The sequence below is a fragment of the Diabrotica undecimpunctata genome, chromosome 1 (genome assembly GCF_040954645.1).
Source record: "Diabrotica undecimpunctata isolate CICGRU chromosome 1, icDiaUnde3, whole genome shotgun sequence".
Taxonomy (NCBI): Eukaryota; Metazoa; Arthropoda; class Insecta; order Coleoptera; family Chrysomelidae; genus Diabrotica; species Diabrotica undecimpunctata.
In genome coordinates, this window is record NC_092803.1 from 42166962 (window position 1) to 42193288 (window position 26327).

At 33.5% G+C, this 26327-nt stretch overlaps 1 protein-coding gene across 2 annotated transcripts in view; it reads left to right on the plus strand.

The window, feature by feature from the left end:
- Positions 1 to 26327, plus strand: part of LOC140448643 (uncharacterized) — a 69179-nt gene that overhangs the window by 17825 nt on the left and 25027 nt on the right. For both annotated transcript variants that reach the window (XM_072541745.1, XM_072541754.1), the window contains 8 exons: positions 4079 to 4466; positions 7441 to 7810; positions 12653 to 12841; positions 14805 to 14959; positions 18135 to 18266; positions 18646 to 18855; positions 19592 to 19901; positions 23650 to 24118. In XM_072541745.1, the coding sequence (XP_072397846.1) occupies positions 4079 to 4466; positions 7441 to 7810; positions 12653 to 12841; positions 14805 to 14959; positions 18135 to 18266; positions 18646 to 18855; positions 19592 to 19901; positions 23650 to 24118 (2223 nt within the window). The remainder of the gene's footprint in view (positions 1 to 4078; positions 4467 to 7440; positions 7811 to 12652; positions 12842 to 14804; positions 14960 to 18134; positions 18267 to 18645; positions 18856 to 19591; positions 19902 to 23649; positions 24119 to 26327) is intronic.

A 26327-nucleotide genomic window follows, 5' to 3' on the forward strand; every position in this document is an offset into this window, starting at 1 on the left:
GAAATTATTAGATCATATAATACTTTCCTTTTATATTACAGGTATGTCGAACATTTTGTCCTTTGAGTGGATAACTGCTCAGGTCAAAATAAAAATTGGAGTTTTTTTATATTCCCTTGTATATATTGTGAATTCTGACGCTATATCTGCACAAGATATTTGTATTTAGTATTTCGAAGCAGGACACACCTTCATGTCCGCCGATGAGCTTCCACCATCAGGTGAAACTATCTTTAAAAAAACCAAAGAAAACCTATGATTTTAATGATTTTGTAACAGCTGTTGAAAATGCAAATTCAAAAAAGGTTACATTAAAACAATGCAGTATACAGGTTTTTTTAAGTGGCAAGATTTCCCGTCACAAGCAAAAATTAAAAAAATAGAGCCTCGTCCTTACTTGGCGAAAAAAAGAGGAATTGTTGCCTACAGGGCATCATTTTCTCTAAAGTACAAGTTAACAAATAACTCCGATAGTATGTTTGGAATGAATTTTCTTCAAAATAAAGTTTTAAATAAAAAACTTCCCGGTCCTCAGGCATTTACATCTCCATGTGGAGTATCAAAAAATAAAAAAGGAACCCGTACTAAAAATTTCAAAACCATAATGCCTTCAAATAGATTACAATTTTGTCAAAACCTTGAGAAAAATAAGGATTAATAAGATAATTTCTTTCTATATTTAAGTTTTATTTTCTTTCGTATTAAATTTTGTTACGATTTATCCGGTCTAATAATTTTTTTTTTATTAAATATCTAGTTTTAATAAATTATTCAAAAACCTATTTTGTTGTTTAATTATATTTTCTTTAACATTATACTAAGAAAAAACACCGCAAAAACATAACACCCGTAGATGCTGTAGTTTTACTTAGCAATTCCTAATATTGCTTACGATTTTTTCCCAGTATCTGGCATAGTAAGCATAAAATTAGGATAAACTACTGCTCCTTTTTTTAAACATAGTTTATTTACAGATTTATTGATCTAAAGTAAAATCGCTTCTAACCGCATTGTTGTAACAATTTTCGCCCTTTTTAAAAGTTGCCGATTTTTTAAAGTCTATTTACTCATTATTATAAATACTGCAGATACTGTGGTTTTCCTTAGGAGGGCAGAATACTTCTAAAAGTAAACTACATCCAATGGAAATTTTCAAGATTTAATCACAAGTATACCAAAGACTCAACCACTTAGTTCGTGTCACAAGTAGCCGATAAACTCTCAACACCATTTACTCCCTTAGCAGGAGTCCCACAGGAACTCACAATTTTATACATAGTTTGCAGCGACCTTCCCCAACTCAATCAAAGATACGACGCATACTTTTGTATGCTGAACATACTGTTATGGTCTCCGAAGTTCCTCCTTAAAAAGACAAGCCTGAAGAAATTTCTCAGTATAATTACAATATGTTTGGTGTGGATCGTAACGACAAGATGATATCATACATTCTCCTTCACGAAAAAGTATACGGTGGTATAAGAAAGTAGGTAATGTTTCACTATTAGACATTACCATGTGGAACTCCTACTATATTTCTAAGCATTTTGAGAGAAATAAGACTTTTTTCAATACTATGAAGAACTAAATGATACCTTGGAGTAGCCCCAACAAAATATGCAAGACGTATTATAAGGTCAGGTCCGACTAGAGAAGGAAAAAGGCAGCGCATAGATCATGTACCTGAAACAATGTCCATCGGTTTGAGGTTATGCATTTTCCCCAAACAATTCCAAATAACAGAAATCCAACCAAAAGTCACCACATGAGATGTCAATATTGTTTATCCCAAATAAACGGAAAGAAACCATGTTCATGTGCAAAACCTGTTCAGAAGGATTAGCCTTCTGTGTTGACACCTGCTTTGAAAAATTTCATATGCGTAATAATTATTAGAATTACAGTTTATGTATGAGTTATACTGTACGTACATAGATTAAACAAAATTATTAAACATTATAAAAAATGGAATAAAACATTAAAAATATTTAAAACACTAAAATACATTAAAGCGTACAATATAGACAGCGTAATATAATTAAAATAATATTAAATCTGGTAATGTTGCAGCTTGGACATTCACAGATACACTCTCGTAATATTCACCTAATGTACAAGGACACATGGTCACTACGTACTCTTTAACTTGGGTTTTAAAAGCTGTAGTTGAATTAATGTTTTTAAATTTTTGAGGAAGTTGATTATACAGTAGTAAACCACAGACAGTAGATGACTTCCTACTTATTTCTAAATGTCGATATGGTACTACAAACTGTCTCTTATTTCTTGTGTTGTGTGAGTGAATATCACTGTTAAATGAAGAAGTTCTTTGATTCTTATGAATTAGTATCTGTTAATATATTTAAATCCCTAAATAGGCTTTTACAAGACCAACCATTATGGAACACCTGCAATACATCTCACAATACGCTTTTGGGCCTTGAAAACGTTTTTTATACCAGGAGAGCCACCCCAGATAGTTATACTGTAACTCATTGTCGACTGTACTTCAGCAAAATAAAAAAGACGAAGATGTTGCAGACTAAGTATTCTACCCAAATTTCTCAATTCATAACACTTATGAGTTGAGTTTTTTACACACATTCCAATAATAAATAGAAAAATGAAAGTCGAAAGTCACTCCTAAAAACTTCACATCACCACAATTCAAAATACCCTCACCATTGATGACAATATTTAGATCAGGTTTAGTAGAACTTGCACGGGATGTAAATGATACAAAATTAGTTTTGTGAACATTGAACAGGAGCGACTGATTACTGGACCAATCAGAGAAGGTCTTCAGTGAGTTTGTTATTTTATCTTGTAAACAATTTATGTCTTTATCGCGGTATAGCATTATTGAGTCATCCGCATAAACTGATACAAATGCATCAGACATTACATATGGTAGTTCATTAATATACAAAATAATAAAAGTATATCCAAAAATATGTCTACATCAGTATTCTTTATGTGTTTCTTATTGTGCGGCATATGCCACTGTTGTTCATACTAATATTTTCTTTTATGATAAGGGACATAGTTGGATTTGCCTCTTACTTTTTTTGGCCAACAATCGCTTTGAGAGATTTAAGACCCCTACCAATATTTTCGTTTTAACATTATTTAATGTATTTTTCATTAAAATCCATATGGATTTTTAAAAGTCAATATTTCTTATTAATATCTGCGAACGTGTTAATTTGTAGATCGTACAGGAATGATCCCTTGTTTATGGAATTTCACATCTCGAACGATAGCACCCCGCTGACCTGAATATTAATGATTTTCTTATAAAGATGGTATAAGCCATGGAGAAAGGCTTAACTTCACACCGTCAGTGTCCTATTTAGGCATCAAATTTTCTAAGTCGCTCAACTGGAATATTGCTATTAAAACACCCTAAACAGGGCGAGCAGAAGGGTCAATCTCCTAAGAACACTAAGAGGATATATTAGGAAACCCTCACCACCGGTCTCCCCTTCACATGTACAAAATACACATATAATGATTATCCATCAGCATATATTCACCAATTGGCCAACTTCCCAATAATAGACTCGGATCTGATCTTTCGGCAAAAGGTACGTCCTGAAAACCATCGAAGCCGCAAATATACAATCAAAAGAGGTTCTTAGGACACCCTGCCACCGCCTAGGAGAAGTACTCACCAGATTTACCAAAGTAAAAGTTCCATCTAAAGAAGAATAAGATTGAATCGCTACTGCAGATAAAGCAGATATACTATTAAAAGTTCTACATGAAACTGTAAATCTTATACTGATATTAACAAGTAGAATTATAAAAGAAAGTAACAATGTTGTAACAATTTTTATGTTTGAGGTATTAGTCATGTTGTAACTGGCTGATTAACACCTGGTCTTTGCCATTAAAAAAATGTTGTTTAATTAATCTGTTCCAACATTATAATTAGAGCAATGGGGTTTCTGTTTCTTGGTCTTTATTTTTGCAATGTTAATTTTAATGTACCATTAATTTTTTGTAAAGTTGATGTTGTTGTGCTTTATGATCTGTGCTTCTTTCTATCGTTACAAATATTTTTTATTAATTTCAGCGAAAGTATAGTGCATCCTATCAAGGAAATCGCCAAAGTAGCTTTCCACAGAGACATACACCATAATCTCAGTCGGCTCCAATACATAGAAGCCAGAAGGATCCAATCCTATGTTTGGCCGGCCATTCTTCGCAACCATCACGTCTTTATGATCAGCGGTCCGCAATCTGGCAAGACGATGGCCTATTTGCCGGCAATGCTAACTTTTATTTTGGAGAAGCACGATCGCTATCATTCTTTGATCAAGGTAGCTGGAGGACCTATCGTGATTATTCTTTGCGGGAGTACGAAGAAGTGTGACGAACTACGAGATTTAGTTAAAATTATATTAGGGAATCAAAGGGCATATATTACTGTGGGATCTTACCCGTTTGTCCACATTAATACAGTAAGTATCTAAAAAAATTGAAATATCTCTTGAATAAATCTGGCAAAATCACACTAAAACTTTTTCAATTAAGGTACCTACTGATGTTTTATATGACATTTAGTAATCTAAAATTTTAAATGAGAATTTCGTTGTTTAAATGAGGTTTTGTAAATAAGTATGTGACTTTCTCGCTTGAATATTTGCTGCATAAGATATCGACAGATATATTCAGAGTTAAGCAAGTACTGTCATCTTGGCAGAATCGATTCATACATAATCAAATTTGGACCGCATAAGTGATTTGTAAATGTGAATAAAACTTTTAAAATATTACCCTCAATTGTTGTTACACAAAGATAGCATTAAATTAAGACCAGTTTTCAAGATCCCTTAATGTACGTAATGTGTATTTTTCAAGATAATTTTTTATCAAAAAACATTTCTAAAAATTTGATACTGTTTCTATATATCTGCAGATCTGGATTTGTGAAATGTCAACAGTAGTTATGAGTAACCGAAGGATCGGATCACGATTTCCGTACACATGACGTCACCGATATAACAGCCGGAGGACTTCCTGTCAAAACATTGTTAAGGATCGATACGATATATTAATATAATATAGATAAAAGAAATAAAATAAAACTTACTCCCAATCAAGTTAATTTTACTAACAAAACGACCGGTTTCGCTTTCTAAACTTTGCAAAGCATCTTCAGGTCAAACGGTACAAAGTAAATTAAATGCTGAGATTATAAAAAGCCCATATTAGGGTGCTGTCTTATAAAGATAAAGATAAAAAATTGCAGTAATTATGCCAATATTACATGTCTGTGTTTATTAATATGAATAAATTTGATTAAGCAGACAAAGTAAAAACCCACAAATTGGTAAGAAATAATCTATTGAATTGTAAAAAATTAGTAAAAAACAAAAATAAAATACTACTTACATGCCGGTACAAGAATTTTTTATTTTGTATTTCTCACGACCATGTTCTTAGCGGCTGCAAAGCTGACTACTCAATTTACGTTTCATGATTACCAATATGGGGTAAATATATTTCCTCCCTTCCGATTTTTGCATTCAGATCTCCGACTACTATCTTAATGTCATTTCTATCACAACTCTAGTATGTGCTTTCATACATAGAATTGGTACATTCATCATAGAATTGGTCTTTTTCTTGCCCCTAATCCTTAAGCAGCTCATTCTAAGTGTGCGTTCATAACGAGGTACCGACCATCGATCGGACCATAGGATGGTATTATATTATCATCGCCACGTAAAATAAATGCATTATTTTAAATGCGAGCGTTCACTATCAGTGCTATGCTCTAGGCGAGGATACCATGCCATGGTCTCCGTAATGAACGCACCCTTAGACCTACCGGTTTATAATATATAACCAAGTGCTGGACTTTCTTATTGACTATAAAGGTTGTTCCAAATTGGTGTCTCGTCTGTGGCAACTATAATATTTGTCATGATTTCTTTTTTGGATTACGCCGTAGCCTGTCCTTCGTACTTCTTGTATGGCAATCATGTGAACATTATATTTTGTAGTATAATATAATATACACACTAATATATCACATACCTGTTTCCAGGTTCGTAAAGTGTACGAGTGTTCCAGGTAAATACTTTAAAATATGTGTCCTTACTTCTTTGCATAGGTCTAATCCCCAACTTGGAGGGCCAGAGACTCTTCTGTTTTGGTTTTCATACCTTAGCCAAATATTTCCAGATATAGGGCACTGAAAACTCCCCCTCGCCCATCAAGTTCACTCAGGATTTGTTAGTATCATTGACGTGTGTCACTACATTGTTTGGTATTTAATAATAGCAGCCGCTTGGCAAAGCTACTGCCACCAAGACCCATGACTAATCATTCAGCCTCTTCCTTTCTCATCCGGGCTTGATACCGGCAATGACGGAGTTTGTAGAAACAGTGACTACATCGTGATTACAAATTTATCAAGATTGGTGAGCAGTCAAGAGTCAAAACACAAGGATGTTTTTGTCTGGAAAGTTTCCGAAATACCAATGGTAATCTTGTGTTTACAATAATTTTAAAAAGTTTATCTTATTTTTTTCTGTGTATGGAGGTCAACAAAAATTTTACTTTATATACTGAGAAAATAATTTATTTTAATCATAATACAGTGCTAATAAGGCTTATCGTATGAGACATTACAAAATAAACAGTTTGGAGGCAATAAAACAATGTTCTCTACATTCAACTTCGTGCGTTGTTCTGTTCTTGATGAAATTATCTTTAATACAGTTTCATTGTTTTTCCTTATGGCTTGAAGGTCCTGTGGCATTCTTATTGGTTTAATTTGTCTTGGGACTGTACTTTTTTTTAAATCTCTCCTTATTTTGAAATAGGACATTCCACCTATCCATTTTGTACGAGCCAGAGAATAGACGGCATATCTTTTGCCATTTTCCTTTCCCCCATCCACGTTTTTATCTGTGATTCTTCGCTCTCTTCATGTTTTGGCCGGAAGTCCTGATGTTTTATTGGTGACCTCACGTGTCCGGAAAACCTGATCCGATCCTCTGGCTATTCCTAACTACTGAATTTTTTGTATCGAGAATATATTTTTCCTTTTGAATATAGAAGCAGATCGTTGGCGTATAATTTCTCTTTAACAAGTTAACAAGCGGTAACTAATCTGTTTATTGAAACCAATAAAAGTGTTACAAGAAGTGTTGTTTATTGAAAGTAAAAGTTTTTTGGCTTATAACAGATCCTTGTGGCGTTCCATTTACTTGGTTTTTAGTGCTTGATGTAGATTCATGAACTCATCGACAATAGTTGTACTGTCAGTAAAAGTTTTGCTAATCACTGATTCAATAAATTTACTTTTAACTTACAAAATTAGTGAAACTTTGTTTAGAGATGAAACAAATGGGTTTATCGTACAGTAGCCAGGTCTCCCAGTTAATATATTTTGGTATCATATTTGTATGGCATTTTTTTTAGAGTCGCACCGATATGTTAATCACCACTCCACTCATTCTGGTAGAATTAATTAAGAACAAGAGCGTAAACTTCAAACGTCTGTGTCACTTAATCATTGAAGACGGAGATGATATACTAAGCAAACATAAAGACACTATGAGCGCCATCTTTGAAATGGCGCAGTCGATGCTGAAAAATCGAGCGTTCACCAAGGCATTGCAGTTAATAGTTTGTGCCGAACAGTGGGATTCTGAACTGAAGTATCTGATCAAGAGCTTGCAGCAAGTACCTATGGTATGTGTTGGTAGTTATTTGGAAGCAGCTCTCTATGGACAAGTGGAGTTTTCGATGAAATTTACGAATTCAGCTTCTAAAGATAATGAATTAAAACGTGAGTATGTTTATTTTTCTGCTCTTATACTAGCAAGTTATTCTCTTTGTATTAACTGTTGTGAAATAAATCTCTAAGTTCAATACAGTTTTATTTGTACTCATCGCTATACTATAAATTCAATAGGATTGTCAGGGCAGACATTTTGTAGTTCGTTAACACTCGGTGGTAAGCGGCTATATATTTATTTCTTTATTAGCACACAAAACCACTTCTCAATTATCATTTTTGACGGTTACATCTGTTGGAAGTCCGAACTAGAGAAGGTACACTCACCTTGTTGCGAAATGTATTATTTAGTACCGCTTGCAGCTTATCCGTGCCATTGAGGTATACCCTGAATGCCAATAGAGAGGCAGGCGGACATCGTTATTTCTTTTCGAAAGTAATATTCTTAATGCAATACGGCAACATTGTGAAAACTCACCCACAAATAACCATTAAATCTGGTGGGTGGTAGTATTTCATGAGCGTACCGTCGGGTAACATCATGGCATCAAAACCAACGTGCAGTACATCTGTTAATAAACAAAATAAAAAAAGGTGGTTATCTGTGAGAGAAAAGCAAATGATAAAATCGGTTTATGAGGGATTGCGTAGAAGATATCCAGATATGCTTATAGAGGACGTCGCTACATTGTCTGGAGATTTAACGAAAGTATCGGCTCGTACGGTTTTCCGAATAATTCAAGGTAACAAACCTATCCAAAAACCAATCCATAAAGGACGTGCAAAAATTGTATTGGACGATAGTACGAAAAGTATAGTCCGAAGTTCATGGATTTTATTTTAGGAACGAACTGCCCACGTTAAAGGTTATTCAACGAGAAGTTAATGCAGACGCAGATGAGACTTTAAATAAAATATCCATGAGAGTATTACAAAGAACTTTACATGAAATGGACTTTCGGTATGTGAAGAGAAATCGGAAAAGTTTGTTGATCGAGAGAGACGAATTAGTGATATGGCGGAGAAAATATTTGCAAAAAATTCGTGATTTTAGACGACTTGGTAAAAAAATTTATTATACGGACGAAACGTGGTTGAATGAGGGTCATACGAAATCCAAAGTATGGCAAGACTTGAATATTAAAAGTGCGCGACAGGCTTTCATTGAGGGACTTTCAACCGGCTTAAAAGCACCCTTGGGCAAAGGAAGACGTCTCATTATAACGCACATTGGAAGTGATTCAGGTTTTTTACAAGATGGTTTAAATGTGTTTACCTCAATCAAAACGGGCGATTATCATGAGGATATGAATTCGGATGTGTTTGAAAAGTGGTTTTCGTCTATACTGACTCTTGTAGGTCCTGGTTCGGTAATTATAATGGACAATGCACCTTATCACAGCCGTCGTATGGAAAAAATACCGACTTCTGCATCTCGAAAGGCAGATATAATAGATTGGTTAAGAAGTAAAAATATAGATTTTGATGAATCCATGATAAAGGTTCAATTACTTGATATAGTGCGCGAACATAAGAGTTCATACATCAGATTTGCAGTAGACGAAATGGCACGCGAGCATGGCATCACCGTATTAAGAACTCCACCGTATCATTGTGAATTGAATCCCATCGAGCTAATATGGGCACAAATAAAAAATGAGGTAGCGCAAAAGAATACAACCTTTAAATTAAAAGATGTCAAATTATTATTAGACCAAGCCATACAAAATATAACCGCTTCCAACTGGCAGTCATGCATTAACCATACATTACATACAAGACATACATTGTAAATAAAAGTTCAAAAGAAAAAACAAGGCTGTTTCGGGAATTCTATTATTTCCATTTTAATCGTATTTAATTGGAAATTTCCAGGTATTATATTTGTGTTCTTGGAAATTGCTCAATTTGAATGCTACGTCGTGTTTAGTTTAAAACGCATATTATGACTAACGAGGGTTTTTCAAAAGGTTAATCTGACAATTCATCTACAGTTTGATGTCTTAACGGTGGAACATTTTATAAAAAGCAGTGGAAGATATTCTGTTGGGAAAATGCAAGGCGATACAATAGTTATTAGTTATTCTTACGTTTACTACTAAAAGTTTCGTTTATATTTTTAAGTTATTTTCTTTCTTGTTTGTTATGAATTTAAGATATTTATAAATGATAGGTTTTGTTTTTTACAAATTATTACGAACCAGAAGTACAGTGTGACCCATTTAGATTGGAAACACCTCTATAAAATTTAATGTTGTTGACCGATTTTAACCAATTTTTTTTTTAATGTCATGTCATAAAAGGTCTATTGCGGGACAAAATATGAAATATTTAGTTAAATTTTTAGGGCAGTCTACAATACTTTTTCTTCGTCGAAAATGGAGAATTTGTATTAGCGATTTTTTTATTAAAAAAATTTCTACGCCACTGGATTTAGAGTGGCGTCAAATAGCTATGACAAAAATTTCATTAAAATATATTTATTAATAATGAAGTTATGACAACTTAAAATTTTAAAACTCACTAAGCTACGAGTCAAAAAATAACACCCTGTATCAACAGATAACCATAAAACTAATTATTTTTCAAATAATTTTAATAATAAACCACTACTAGACAAAGAAATGTTTAAAATAGCATAAAAATTTAATGCAAGTAACGCACTTACATTATTATTAACTTTACAATGCTATACATGCTACAACTTAAATCTCAGTTGCCATGACAACGATATTACTGTTTGACATTATTTGTGCATACAAATTTCAGTGCTATCATAAATTTATGCATAATATCTGCAACAATATTTACTTCAAATTGTTTTAATAATATTAAGTTTGAGAGAAAAAATTGAAATTATATATCTTTTGGGAGATAACTGTAGAAGTGCCAGGGAAGTTTGTACAATATTTAATGACAGACATGTGGATCGTCCTGCAGTTTGCAGTATCAAAACTAATTTTAAAAAATAACCCGTTACAAAGAAGAAGAGGAAATGATTAAATCATTTTAGATCATTTCAGAAATAACCCTAATGCCAGTTTAAGGAATGCCAGTTTATATTTGAATGTGCCTCGAGAGAGTATTCGGCGATGTCTTAAAAACGTGTTGTTTACCGACGAAGCCACTTTTACTACAAATGGAGTAGTATCATCACAGAATTGTCGCTATTGGACAGCAGATAATCCCCATTGGGTAATAAACTGTAAAAGCCAGTATTCTCAAAAAATCAATGTCTGGTGTGGTATACTGAACGAGCGACTTATTGGTCCTTTCTTTTTTGAAGAAAACTTGACTCACAGAACTTTTTATAATTTTTAAACACCGACTTGTGGGATGCTATTCATGAGCTCCCAATTAATGAACGATTAAATTTGTATATCCAGTTAGATGGGTGTTAAGTTCATTACGCCAGAACCGTGAAGCAATGGCTAAATGAAAATTTTCCGAACCGTTGGATAGGCTGGGGTAGTCCGTTGATAGATTGGCCACCCAGCTCTCCAGATCTCACAATTTTAGACTTCTTTCTCTGGGGAGTTATCAAACAAAAAGTTTACCAAACCCGTGCAAGAGACATAAACGAACTTCGTGCAAGAATTCGACAGGCATGTGCACTATGTGCAGTAATTACTCCCCAACAACTAAGAAATGTAATTAGGAATATTCATAAACGCTACGACAAATGTATCCAATTAGATGGTGGATTGGTAGAGGCAACTAGGATTTAAACTAAAATTATGTTTCCATGTTTCTGTTAATACATAGTGTTTTTTTAACGTTAATACAGAGTGTTTTTTTTCTTAGTGAGTTTTAAAATTTTAAGTTGTCATAAGTTTGTTATTAATAAATATATCTTAATGAAATTTTTGTCATAGCTATTTGCAGCCACTCTAAATCCAGTGGCGTACAAATTTTTTTATTAAAAAAATCGCTAATACAAATTCTCCATTTTCGACGAAGAAAAAGTATCGTAGAATGACCGGAAAATTTAACTTAATATTTCATATTTTGTCCCGCAATAGACCTTTTATTACATGACATTAAAAAAAAATTGGTTAAAATCGGTTAACAACTTCAAATTTTATAGAGGTGTTTCCAATCTAAATGGGTCACACTGTATATTCGTGACATTTCATTATTATAAGGGAGAAAATTTTGGATTTAAAATATAATATAATTTAGCACCTCGACACCGTAAGGTACAAAAGGACGGCTTAAGTAAGTAAGTATAATTTAGCATTTGAGATGTTGTACAATAAACATGTACATATTTGTTAAACTAAAAATAATATGAATGAATGAAAATATTGTGTGTACATCTGGATTACACAATTAATTGTTAAGACGTAATATTTTGAATATAATATTTTTACATAACATTTTAACAAAATATATTTAACATAAATTAACAATTTTACCGTTGACGCAAAAATATTTTTATGTGCAAGTTTCCTATTATTTTCCTTATTTTAAAAATATACACGCCACCATTGAACTACACGCGTCTCTCATCTCGGACCCCTCGAGGATCTATCATTTCTAAGCGATAACCTGACAATCCTATTGAATTTATAGTATATGTAACACTTTTGTTGAAATTATACTCCATTCATAACAATACTTTATTTATGCACAATAATTTATACATCATGTGGCTGTAGCGAGCACCATTATCTATGATTTCTTGATCAGTCGAATTTTGTTGTCTCTTCCAATCCAGCAAGTCTAGAAGTGTTTTTTAGCCTTTTCTTTCCATATCCTGCTTTTTTTTACAGTTCCAATTGTCTGAAATGAAAAGTTGTTTCTTTCACGTTCGTCTTTTTGTAAAATTGTTTCACAGTTTTTACATAAGCAACACATTACAGACTTGGCTAATATCCAAATATTTTTTAGGCGTTTTAAAAGACACACATAAAATTTACAAATCCATCGTTCTATGTAAAGATGAAGAAATTAAGACTATAGAATCGATGTTTATGTTTAATGGAATCGAATGTACTGCCATTTATGAAAGTCTATCCCATGAAGATATTATGTTGTTAGAAGATAACTGGACGAATGCCCAAGGAGGAAATTTTTCAGGTAAAGTATGACACAATAATTCAATCGTCACTTCAGATTGAAGTGACGACTGAAATAAAAGCGTGATTTTTTACAAAAAAAAAAATTAAAAAAAGAGGTAAAAGAAATAAATTAGACTTACTCACAATCAATTTAATTTTACTACCCAAGGCGACCGGTTTCGCTTTCTAAAATTTGCAAAGAATCATCAGGTCAGTGGTACAAAGTAAATTAAATGCTGAAATTATAAAAAGCCCATATTAGGGTGCTGTCTTATAAGGATATAGATCAAACAAGTTATAGATCAAAAAAAGGTTTTAGTAATTATGCCAATATTACATGTCTTTAGCAGACAAAGTAACAACCCACAAATTGGTAAGAGAAAAAATCTGTTGAATTGTAATAAATTAGAAATAAACAAAATACTACTTACATTCCGGTACAAGAGTTTTTATATAGTGATTGGTGATACATAGTTCAAACTATCCCGTATTACTAATAATGAGTGATCTTCGGTCAATGTTGTAACTGTCTGACAACTTAGGAGGAAGTTTCTTGAGGGGTGGGATGTTAACAGACGATATAGGAGTAAGGTATATGTTATTGTTTGTTGAAAGAAAATGTGATGTTTTATATTATTTAAATTATTAAAGTTATTTATATTTATTAATGAGATATATTTTGAAATGTGTGTTAAATTATTGAAAATATTTTTATACAGAAAGAGGACAGTTATATGACAATGAATGAATTAATGAGATATATTTTGAAATGTGTGTTAAATTATTGAAAATATTTTTATACAGAAAGAGGACAGTTATATGACAATGAATGAAAGTACTTGTACTATTTTGTGGGTGTGTAATTTCTTTGACTTGTAATTATCAACTTTTGAATAAAAGCACTTAATTTCTGCTAGGCAGAGAATTGTGATGTCAAATGTTAAAATAATAAAATAAAACACAATTAGGGACAAACAGAACACAATGAACAGGATAAAACAAACATATAAACTTTAAAAAAGGGGCTTATAGGCACTACATTACTTGCTAGGAGAGGAATTGGGTTTTTTTTTCAAAAGTTGATAATTACAAGTCAAAGAAATTGCACACCCACAAAATAGTACAAGTACTTTCATTCATCGTCATATAACTGTCCTCTTTCTGTATAAAAAAAATTTCAATAATTTAACATACATTTCAAAATATATCTCTTTAATAAATATAAATTACTTTAATAATTTAAATAATATAAAACATCACATTTTCTTTCAACAAACAATAATATATACCTTACTCCTGTATCATCTGTTAACATCCCTCCCCTCAAGAAACTTCCTCCTAAGTTGTCAGACAGTTACAACATTGACCGAAGATCACTCATTATCAGTAATACGGGATAGTTTGAACTATGTATCACCAATCACTATATAAAAACTCTTGTACCGGAATGTAAGTAGTATTTTGTTTATTTCTAATTTATTACAATTCAACAGATTTTTTTCTCTTACCAATTTGTGGGTTGTTACTTTGTCTGCTAAAGCAATTTTATGCATATTAATAAACACAGACATGTAATATTGGCATAATAACTAAAACCTTTTTTTGATCTATAACTTGTTTGATCTATATCCTTATAAGACGGCACCCTAATATGGGCTTTTTATAATTTCAGCATTTAATTTACTTTGTACCACTGACCTGATGATGTTTTGCAAATTTTAGAAAGCGAAACCGGTCGTCTTGGGTAGTAAAATTAAATTGATTGTAAGTCTAATTTATTTCTTTTATCTATTTTTAAAATGGACTCACACAAGCAACACATTCATGATTTAAAAAAAATTAGTTAATATTGGGACTGACTGCAATATATCAATTTTACATTTTTTTTTAAGTAAAGATCTTAACATTAACTGTTAATATATACATTTATAAGTACCAAGTCTTTATCAATTTTAGTATTTGTAAACATTTCTTTTTCACAGTTTTGGTGTGCAGCGACTATACCCTCAACTCATTTCTGAGCGTTACGTGTGCTCACGTATTAATACATTATTCTCTTCCAACGACCTGGACGAAGTTTGTGAAACGGTATAAATGTCTTCTGGAGAGTTGCCGAAGTCCTTTAGAGACTAAAGAGGTAGGTTGTTTTATTAATATATCTCTAAATTGTTTTATGAATAACTGTGTATCTACATTGCTTGATAATTCTTCGGTTTTTTCTTCTTATTTTAGACCTTAGGCTTGTTGTTGGCCTGCTTAAAGCTGCAGTCATATTTGTGGCTTTCACGTGGCTAACTATCCTGCCATATATTAACTGCGAGATGAAAATGATGTACTTGGCTGGAGAATTAACTCAAACAACTTTATATTTGTTAACTACCACATCGTTTTAAATGCAACATTGCTTGAATTCTGCTATCTTGAAGAAAACTAATTATAAAGAAATAACTTGCGCAATAAACTAAAGAGTCTGGAGCTGAACTCGTTTCTGGTTTCTAATTAGCATGCATATGAGAGGGTGTAATGCAAAGGGACGGCATTAACCTTCACGTACTCCCCACTTTGAAAGGCTCAAAGTATGGTTGGTTACACTAGAAGAAGTCTTTAATTAATTAAAGCAACTGGGCTAATTTTATCGCTTTCGGGATTTACACTGGTTATTCTGCCTAGCCGCCAATGTGCTCTTCACCCAGTTTTTTTGAGGAAAGGGAGTCAACACGATAAAATATGTAAACAAACAGGTAGTCAGCAGAATAATTTATAGAAGTAAAGCTAAAAGTAATTAGATTCAGGTCTAAGAAACTAGTCTGTGAAGAAGATTAGAAAGTAAGAGGCAGATTCTGGACCAGAGGAAAGTGTTGTGTCTGTGAGCACAAGTGGATATCAAGTGCAGGCCTCATAAATTCTTGTCTAGTATACATAATAATTAATTACAAAAAAAAAATTTATTTCAAAAGTTTTAGTAAAAGGTATAAATAAAATACCCAAACGGGCTATATCACAAATACAGAACGTTTTCGGAATGTAAATTCCATCATCAGTGTAACAAAGTGCACATGCTATGAGCCACTAAAATATATGGGTGAAAACCCTTTAAATGTTATAAATTTACAAATATGTTACATTATATACTATTAAAAATTAGGATGTTTAAGTTACCGTTGGAATTGGTAACATGGCAACGTATGGCTCTACATCGGTTACTTGGTCCTGAGACAAAGTGTCTTCGAGGACCTGTTGATAACAACTCTTGTTGATAACAAATGGTATATATGGTGATACATAGTATACAGCCAGCTACAGGAACTTAGTTTCCTAGTGGATAATAATGTAATTCATCTTTATTAGACTAGACCTAATATCCGGAAGAATTTCAAATCATATTTCTGTGACTCCCTTTCGTGTCTTTAAAGATTACATAATTCCAGATTAAAATCTATAACCAGTAGGTTTCCTGTACCGAAGTGATATGCACCCCGATCCTTACAAAATTCTATTAAACGTCAAATTTGATTTAATTGGTCATAATAAATTTACTGACCACACTAATACAACTAGGGAAGCTCTATTCTCTTAGCTATATACAGCTCATATATATATATATATATATATATATATATATATATATATATATATATATATATATATATTCCCTTAAGCTCATGCGACGCAAGCTCAGCAGCTCCACTGTCACCCTCACAGCCTTTCGATTGTGGGTAGTAAGTCAACTGTGAATTTGGCTGGATGTCCCTTTTCTTGCACCCATTTATCAATGGCTGATGTTTTGTGTGTGTTCGCAACCTCAAAGCAAGGCTCCGGGCAAATTAATGGCGTACAAGCACCTTCTCGGGTCAGTTTATCGGCCTTGTCGTTGTCTACATAGCGTTTGTGCCCTGGAACCCAGGCTAGTGTTACTCTATTCCGACTTCTACCTTTGGAGAGGATACCCAAACAGTCGCACACAAGATTTGAATCAACCATTATTTATCGGAGTAGATCGCGATTGATTCATTTTATTACTTGCCGACATATTAGTTCCATAACACACCTTTGTATAGCGGCAACTTCTGCCTGAAATACGGTGGTGTAGGGGTAGGGTCCCAAGCTTAACCGGATTTCTGTCTTTGGTCTTGCGTTGTATACACCATCTCCTGTAGCTTTATCGGTTTTGGAGTCATCTGTATTTATCAACTTAAGTTTGCCGTTACTGGCGAATCCGTTTCTCAGTATTCCCGCTTTGGTATTATGATATTTGATAAACATTTTAATATAATAATAAGCTGTACCTTCGGACTACTCGGTCTACAAGCATGCCCAGAACGGGGTCTTCCTTTATCTCCCGATATAGCCTTGTTTGTTCGGCTCGTTGCGTTATGCTTATAGCGAATTGACCTTTATTAGTATGCGCACTGTTGACCTGGCCTCTCCCTATATATGCGATGGGAGTAAGTGTACCAAAACATCTAACGTATCTGTAAATATGTAATATTTTTCTAATGGTATAGAAATATTTAAATTTCACCATCCCTCTCGCGGAGAAATTTCCACTTGGAGAGGTATTTTAGGCCTATATCTAGGTACCACGTCGTCAGAAATCATCATCTATTCGATATTCATTTTCAGGGCGGTTAGTTTCAAAGTGTTGTTTAAGCTTAATGGACCCCACAGAGCTATTGTAGAATTTTGTTACAAATCACGCATTTTACATGAGGATTTTCAAAAGTAGAAGAAAACTTAATAACGAGAAAACTGGATTATTAATAACGTATATACGTCCTTTGGTGAATTGCTGAGTGCTTGAATATTGTTATTTCACTCTTGCAATGGCAATTATTTTTAGCTTCTAGATAGTTTTTGCAGCTTGTGTAATCTTCAGATACGTCGTTCCAACTTCACTCAGATATGTTCGATGAAATTGAGACCTGGATATAATTCTGGCAGACCCAACCGCTTAATGCTTATCTTATCCAGATATTCACTATAACTCTCTCAACGTAAGGTTCTCGTATCATGATAGAAAAAATAACAAAGAATACAAGTTATTCTTTGTATCATGGTCTCACATTATCTCACATGACAAATTGTGCTAGTCAATGCGAATGGGGAGTATGAAAGAATCTTCTAGAATTTCTGCCAGGAAGCTATTCTTTATGAATACTAGTTTCTTGCATGCACATGAAGAGATTTTTATTAAAACCGTAACCGAATCATGCTAGTCTTCTCTATACTTGTCGATCTTCGTCCAGTAAATTGTTCCCTTTTTTACAAATTAATTGAGTTTTTATATCAAACAACAAATTTTTTATTTTCAGATGAAAATTTCGACGAGAAGTGTAGTTTTATGTGATGAAAATTGTACAAATCAGATGCCTAAATTCTTCAGATATATCAATTCATCAGAATTGAAGAAGCAGCTACCGAAACAAGTACAAGAAGTTTCTGAGGTAAAGCATTTTTTAAATACGATAATCTATTACAAAAATGTTAAAAATAAAATGTTTATTATTTTAATGCTTTATTTTAATCCTAATTGATATAACAGCGTAAATGTATATGTAGCATACAAGTAATAATTTTCTCTCTTTCACGTTTGAAGCAAAAAATATACTTATTTCTACTGCACTTGACTGACGGTCTGACAAGCATGTGTTACAGGCGTGACAATAAAACGACGTTTAGACGGTTTGAACATTGTTACCATGAACGAATCTGTGTGCAAGCGTTTCAGTTTTTAAACTGCTGCAAATGTTGCAAATAAGTTTCATTTATATATTTTATTTCTTATAAATTGCAAAATGTGTATTTTTATCGTAACATTCGTAGAGTTTACTCCATGAAGAAGAACAATATAAGCTGAATCATGGGATCCCTTTGTGCACACATTTGAAGCTTTTTGGAAGATGTATCAAGAATCTCTGCTCCGGACGACATAATTTAAGCTCCAAATTGGATGTGTCTGATAGCTTGCCTAAATCTGGAAAGATTAAATTCAAAATTATGAATATTCTTGATGTTGCATTGTATTCGATAAAGGTAAGATATGTTTTTATGTTCTTTTTCCACTCACTGACCAAATAATGAATTTGTGTTTTGACTTACCCTGTATTGGATTTAAAGAGTATTAGCAAAATCAATGATTTTTATAAATTTTGACAATCATTTAAAACTTGTGGCTGCAAAAAGTCGTTGATTTTGTACCCCTTTTTAAGTATACAGGGCGTTTAATTTGTTACGATTTTCATTGAAATTTGGTTATAATTTTTTAAATATTCTGTATAACACAAAACAACTTTGTATTCTTGTAACTTTGAAGCATATTTTAAATTTAAAATAATATACAGGGTGTTTAATTAAAAAACATATCTTCTATGCTGTACAGTGTTATGGAAGACTATGGAATTATATTTGTAACTAATTTTAAAATGTGAAGCTTACAGTTACCTCCTATATATATATATATATATATATATATATATATATATATATATATATATATATATATATACAGGGTGATGCATTTTTTCTACATATAAATTTAAGCTGGAATCCACCGATTTTCCATTTTACTTCTGTATGCATATTTCTGTATTATTTGTAGCTGCTTATTTTATAGAGTTTATCAACCAACTTAATGAATCCTCTGAATCCCGTAAGAGAAACCTCCTGCTTTGTAACGGTTGATTGCGAATTCCCAAGAAAGGAATTTTGTTATCCATTATCACTATTTTCTTCTTTAGGGTGACTTACCTGTTTTTAAAATCATTTTTAGATACTTCAACACGTTGACTTGGATAATAAACTTGTGGAATACGATACTCCAGACGACGTTACGGCGGATCTTAACGCTACGTTAAGGTCAGGAAAGAAAGCAGTTCAGAAACCCAAATTGGGACATCACTACGTTTTCTACTACGCGGATGACGAGGAATTTAAGTACAGCAGATGCGAATTGATAGAGATATTGAAAGAAAATATGGTTAACATCAAACTGTTGGACACTGGAGTTATTCTCAACACAATGTTAACTCGATTGTACAAGCTACCTAAAGAGTTCCGCTGCAATGTAAGGCCTAGAGCAGGTAAGTCTATTTTAATCCTTAATAAGTAGAATGACACACGGTTTAATATTAAAAAAAAGATCTACAATATTAATAATTGTGATTTCACTCTACAATAACTCCATTTCGTGTAGGCGAGTCAGAACTATTATCGTAAATAACATAAAAAATAATAATTGAAGACTTCTATAGAAAAGGAGGATATGTGACAGAGTCACTATTGAGATATTATTAACAGATACTTTATAGAATGAATTATAGAAAATTGTTTGTGGAACATACGGTAGTTTTTTTATACAACTTTAAACAAATTTCTTGATCTTAAAACTATCTCGTCTTCTATATTATCTGCGTCATGCGAAAGTTCAGGCCAGGACTTATAGCACTGACCATTTCTTAGCGCTGACCGTCCCGATTATAAATGCCTTGCATCTTTTCTCGGTGACAAAATCGGCAGGTATTTCCAGCATGATACAAGTCTTTGAGGAAGAAGTAACAATCCACTGTTTTCGAACAGCAGAATCCCTTCGAAAGCAGTATACGATAATTTGTACATCAGGCTCTCGAAAAATCAGTTCTGCAATGTTTTTGACCATCTTCCAATCTAGTATTCTAATCCATTTTCCTTTTTTTGTAAAGCTAATTTTTTATGTGAGATTGGCATAAAAGTTGTCTCAAAGCGATTAATGTACGCCATATTTTCTCGTAGTTTACTCTCTCAGTAGACGACCTATTTTTCTCCATTAAAACATCTTTTCAGCGCAGAACTTTATACCAACTCTAATCCAATTCACCAAATATTTTGTTAGATACTGAGAATATTCCCTTGGTGATGGGTGATACAATGAACTAGGAAGACATCTTCTGAAACTGACGCAATATTTCTGACAATTTACTTTTAGGTACAATCAGCTGTAGCTTAATTTCGTTCCATCGTCATTTTCAAGTTCTATTTCGAAGATTACCTTTCAGTACCTGACGGTTCCACAGTAAATTTTTCATTTTTCAGTAAATTTTAATTTCCGAACTACATACACTTACAGCCTATCAGGTTGGTCTTTCATATTTACCTTTCCAATCCAAGACACATTTCAGACATAGTTAATTTTCTTGAGTATCTTGTCGTTTAGCAATATTGCTAGCATACTTATTCAAAACAATTTTTTCTTCTTCGAAAGCTTTTTGACATTTTTCGTTCCAGCCGTTCCTTTATAAGCCAGTAGAGGCGGGCCTGAAGATTAGTATTGGCGATTCTGTGTATCAGTGCGAATTGTTTTCTAAGCGGCAATTATATTAATGTAATTGATAAATGTCATATTTGTAATTGAATTTTTGAGTTAAATAAAGTTATTTATACCACGTTGTGCTTCACCCTGAACTGAAGTACTTTGACTGAACCCATAGAACAACGTAAGAATATTCTCTTCCCTCTCGGTGAGCTTTGTTAGCCTTCTCAGGGTTATCTGTTATATCATTACTAGATACAATATAGTCTATCTAAATTTGGGTAATTGTTGGAACGCTTTCCTCAGATTATTAGATTGCTCGGCAAATGATCTTACAACCACAATTACCTCATCCAAAAAACCAAACATATTTGCCATGCATGTCCTCTCAAAACTGTCTCTGTTAGTCTCTAAAATGCAGCGGGAACATTAAATAGACCAAAAGGCATAACTGTAAATTGCCAAAGGCGATCCTATGGAGAATGCGGTTTTCTCTCGATCCAATGGTTCCCTTCCTACTTGCCAGTATCCACTTTTTAAGTCCAGTGTATTCCAGGTACAAAGAAGCATTATCTTTTTTTGTTAAAGCATTGAGATGGTGTTACTTAATACAAAAACGTCTACTTTATTTTTGTCTGATTGGCTGAGCATTTCCGGTATTGATTTTACAGGTCACTAGGCTTGTTTCATCCACGCTAAAAAGTCTTGGAATTCTACCAGCTACAATCGGCGCTACAGGAACACACTGTCCTACCAAACTTCTTCCACTCAATTCGATAGCAGTTTCCTTTAAGTTCATGACTCTGACAGCAACGAGGGCCCGAACTCTTATAAGAGATTACGTTTTCGAGCATACTCGGACTTCGCTCCTTACAATATCCATCAAGTCTGGTCATTACAATTTTCTCAGTATGACTAGGTATAGCTAAGTCATAGGTAGTTAGTAAGCAGATATCTTTTTCTTCATGAAAAGAGCTTTTTACCGCCGACGTTGAGAACACACTTGTTATTAGCTAGTACAGGCCCAAGTTTTTTCAAAAAGGTCCATTTCCAATATAAACCGGTCGGAAATTTCAGCAATTAATATTTTCTGATTAAGTAAAATTTTCGAAATGTTTTAATTAAAACACCAGTTGCTGTTCTAAGTTGCCGATAATAATTTAAGATCGTCTCTGATTATTTATGGTCGAACATTGGTTCTTGTTGCACCCATATTACTCGACAGTGTGGCAGCCATAGCTCAGTGGCTATGTTACTGACTTAACAAGCTGGAGGGCCCGGGTTTGAACCCCGGCATCGACAAAAATTTTCAATTTCTAATTTAACTGAGCTGCCACCGTGCTTCGGAGGGCACGTAAAGCCCTCGGTCCCAGCTACGAAAGTAGTCGTTAAGTCATATTAGGGGAGCTTGCGCGAACTGAAATCCCTAACACTAGACCTTATCCAGAAGGTTACACAAACTTTTTTTACTCGACAATGATTTTTCTTGGTTATGAATACCACCACCAATCTATACGCTATGAACTCCACAAGAGGATCTTATGTTGACATTTATTATAAAATCTTTATTTTTTTCTTACATGTGAAAGATTGCCCTTCCTTGACGACACGTTTGACATTTCTTTCTTTCCAATGCAACAAAAATGGCTTACTTCGCCAACAACTGGACTCATGTTTTTCCTGATTATTTTCCGGACCATTTCTGCCAGATCTTCATCATGTTTAGCTACATCTACAATAATTCTTATTTGATGGATCTTGAAATTTGAGTATCGATTTCGTGTTCCTAAGCAACAACAAGTACTGCATCTTTCTATCCTTCGCTCTGTAGTAGATTATAAACGAAGGTATCTACCACTATTTCCTATTTCTAAAACGTTATCACGGAGTTATGGGTAAACGTACTGTACCATACGAGCAACAACTACTTCAAAGTCTGCTTTAAGTTCTCGCTTGCACTTTGCATTCTATTTCAAAGTTGTGCTTTGTATACTTGTGGCTAAGAATATAAAAGAATATCGTAGCTTAAGAACTTAAAGGAATGGTTTGAATGCAGTATTGCAGAACTATTTAGAGCGGCAGTCAACAGAAGAAGAAGGCTAGATATCTCTACATCGTTTTTCCAATCGATTGAATACAGTCTGATAATAGTTTTCGTTATCCTTAGGACTTGATCGTAATATGTAAGTGTCTCATAAAGCTGCAGTCAAACAGACTTTTCTTCTAGTCAATGGTTGGCTTTCGCAATAGCTTAAAATTTATTAAGATAAATGGATCAAGAATGGACTATAGCCAGCAGATTTTTTGTTCAGAACTCCTCCAGGTATTTTTCCTTCAATTATTAGTTTTAATACTTCATATGTCTTGTCTTTCGCATTTTAAAGTATTCGAAAGATTTTCATATCATATTCTTAATATTTTTTGATTGGATATATTATATGGTCCTTCTTCATAGGAATCCTGAGTTTCCTTCTATATAGGCGCATTATAAAACCCTTTTATTAAGTTAGTTTATGGTATTAATAACTGTTTTTATTTTTTAGTGATTAACGCGTATTTGGCAAGCTCTATTCCCCCCTTCCAAGACGAAAGCTTTTCGTCTAGATCGATATATAAATTAATGGAACTAATGGAACCCAAAGATTATAAAAATCTGGTTTTCGCCGGTGAAGTTCATTTACAGTTAGACCAAACATTGTGGTTGAAAGACGTCTATGAGGAAGTTGTTCTCAATGACACTATTATTCCGGGATTCCAACTATCACGAGAAGTGATACAGCGAAAACTGGTGGAGTACTATCCAGATCAATTGGTCAACCTGTACAAGCTTTGTATAGATGCTAGTATAGTTCTTCCAAAATACGTGAAGGAAAGAGTTGCTGTCTCTATTAAGAAGCAAGAGGTCAAGAAGCAGTGGGCGTACCTGGACAGGGATAAAGTCAACGAGGTCACGTTCACATCGGCTTTTTCTCCTAACGAGATCTTTGTTCGACTGAATAAATATAGCGATCTGTAAGTATCTAAAAGCTAATTAAATTAAATTAAACATAAAATTTTGACGTACTTTGTTACAAAAAAAACTACTATCTACATTCAGAAATTAAGAATATAAAGTTTATGCTGGATACAGATTTTTACTTGTGGGAAATCTAGTTTTTATACATTAGGAGTGCCAACATAAGTTCATCCCTTTTTTTACAACCGACCGGATGCCATTTTAGTAAAATAAGCATTTTAGTTGTGAAGCAGTTCGTTCGTAGAGTATAGAGTGTTTGCTGTAATTTAATTATTTTGAATAGTGATGTGATGTCCGTGTGACAATGTAGTTGATTGAGTACAATAACATCACTGATTTTGTAGAAAATTCTAGTGCCGGTGTGAATGTATTTCCTGAAAAAAATTACCCGTAAGGAAAATTGAATTGCATTTAAATGCTGTAACACAGCAAGTATGTTTCAATGTGTACAAAAATCTACGTCAGAAATTCGGCTTCAATGAAAAACTGTTGGTACAAGCAACAGAAATTCCTCTTTCAGCTGTACACAAAATAGTTCAAAATGGACCCTACCATCGCAAGAAGCGAAGTGACTACAAATTTTCAAGACTTATAGACGCATCACTTATAAAACTATTGAAAAGCATAATATACGATTACTACAGAAGCAATGAAACACCTACAATAGAAACATTAAGAACGAAATTTGAAATAACCGGTCGGAACATGAACTGCTGTGATAAAACTCTTCAAAATCGGATAAAGAGAACGGGCCTTAACTCACATACTACTACTGTCTTTTTAAAAGGCAATCGATCTATTTCCGTTATATTGATGACTTAAACTTACCGGTGATAGATGGCGCCTGTGGTATTTGCCGTTAAACATATGGATTAAGATATTTTATCAGTCGCTCGCTTTAATTCTTCTTCTTTCACTACCCTGTCCGATTATCGAACGTTGGCGATCATATTGGCAATAATAACTTTGTTTGATTTCGGAGCCAGGATGTTCTTCGGCTTGGGCCTCTCCTGGATGTCTCATTCATGGCCGAAATATTGTAACTTTCGAATTTTTATCGTTTTTATTTCTGTGCTCTTTTTCATTCGATGTAAAACTATTTCATTTCTTATTCGATCAACCTAACTTATCCGCAATACTCGTCGATAAATCCACATCTCAAAGGCCTCCAATTTTTTCATTAATGTCTTTGTAAGAGTCCAGCTCTCCATACCATACAGCAATGTGGAGAATATGTAGCAGCGTATTAATCTGATTTTAAGATTTAACGTAATAAATATCTCTTAATTTGAATTTTCTTTAATTTATAGAAGGCGGCTCTGGCTTTTTCAATGCGTATTCTTATTTCTTTATTTATATCCCAGTTATCGTTAACGTTTGCGCCCAAATAGGTAATATCGTGGACTCTTTCTAACTCTATTCCATACGCTCTGATATTCGTTGGTTGTACCTCCGTTTTGCTGACAACCATAAGTTTTGTCTTAGAAGTATTAAGTTTTAGCCCATATTCTTCACATGCTTCGATTACCCTGTTTATAACTCGTTGCAGGTCTTCTTCATTGGCGACAATAAGTACCGTGTCGTCTGCACATCTGAGATTGTTGATTCCGTTGATTTTAATGCCTGTATCTTCAACTAAGTAGAGTAGATATTAAAAAGTAGAGGCGATAGAATACATCCTTGCCTCACTTTATGTCGTATTTCCACTGCTTCCGTCGTGTTATGTCCAATTCGTATGTTTGCACATTGATGCCATTACAAACTTTTGATAATACGGAGGTTCCCACCTGCTGCAAGACACGTATAAGTTTGTCATGGTTTCACGGTCAAAGGCCTTTTCAAAGTCGGTAAAACACATATATACCAATTGTTCGATATCCCTACATCTTTTAAAAGTTTCTTTACATACCGACATAGCATTGTTTTGTTTTTTAATTAAACATGGATATTGCTAATTGGAGGTAAGTTTTTAAATTACAGATCAAAAGGGAGTTTTACATGATTTGCTAGTCATTAATTTACTTACTTGTAATTATAGTGGAAATGTTAGTTTGAGTTGTTTGTTACTTTCATGTGTATGGCTATTTTTTAGAAGGCCGTTAAAATTGCATGAGTTAATTGCAGAACTTGAGATAGATGAGATTCCAACGCCTCCTAATGGTATAATTATTTTTCCTCCAGATAATGCAAATAATATGACATTGT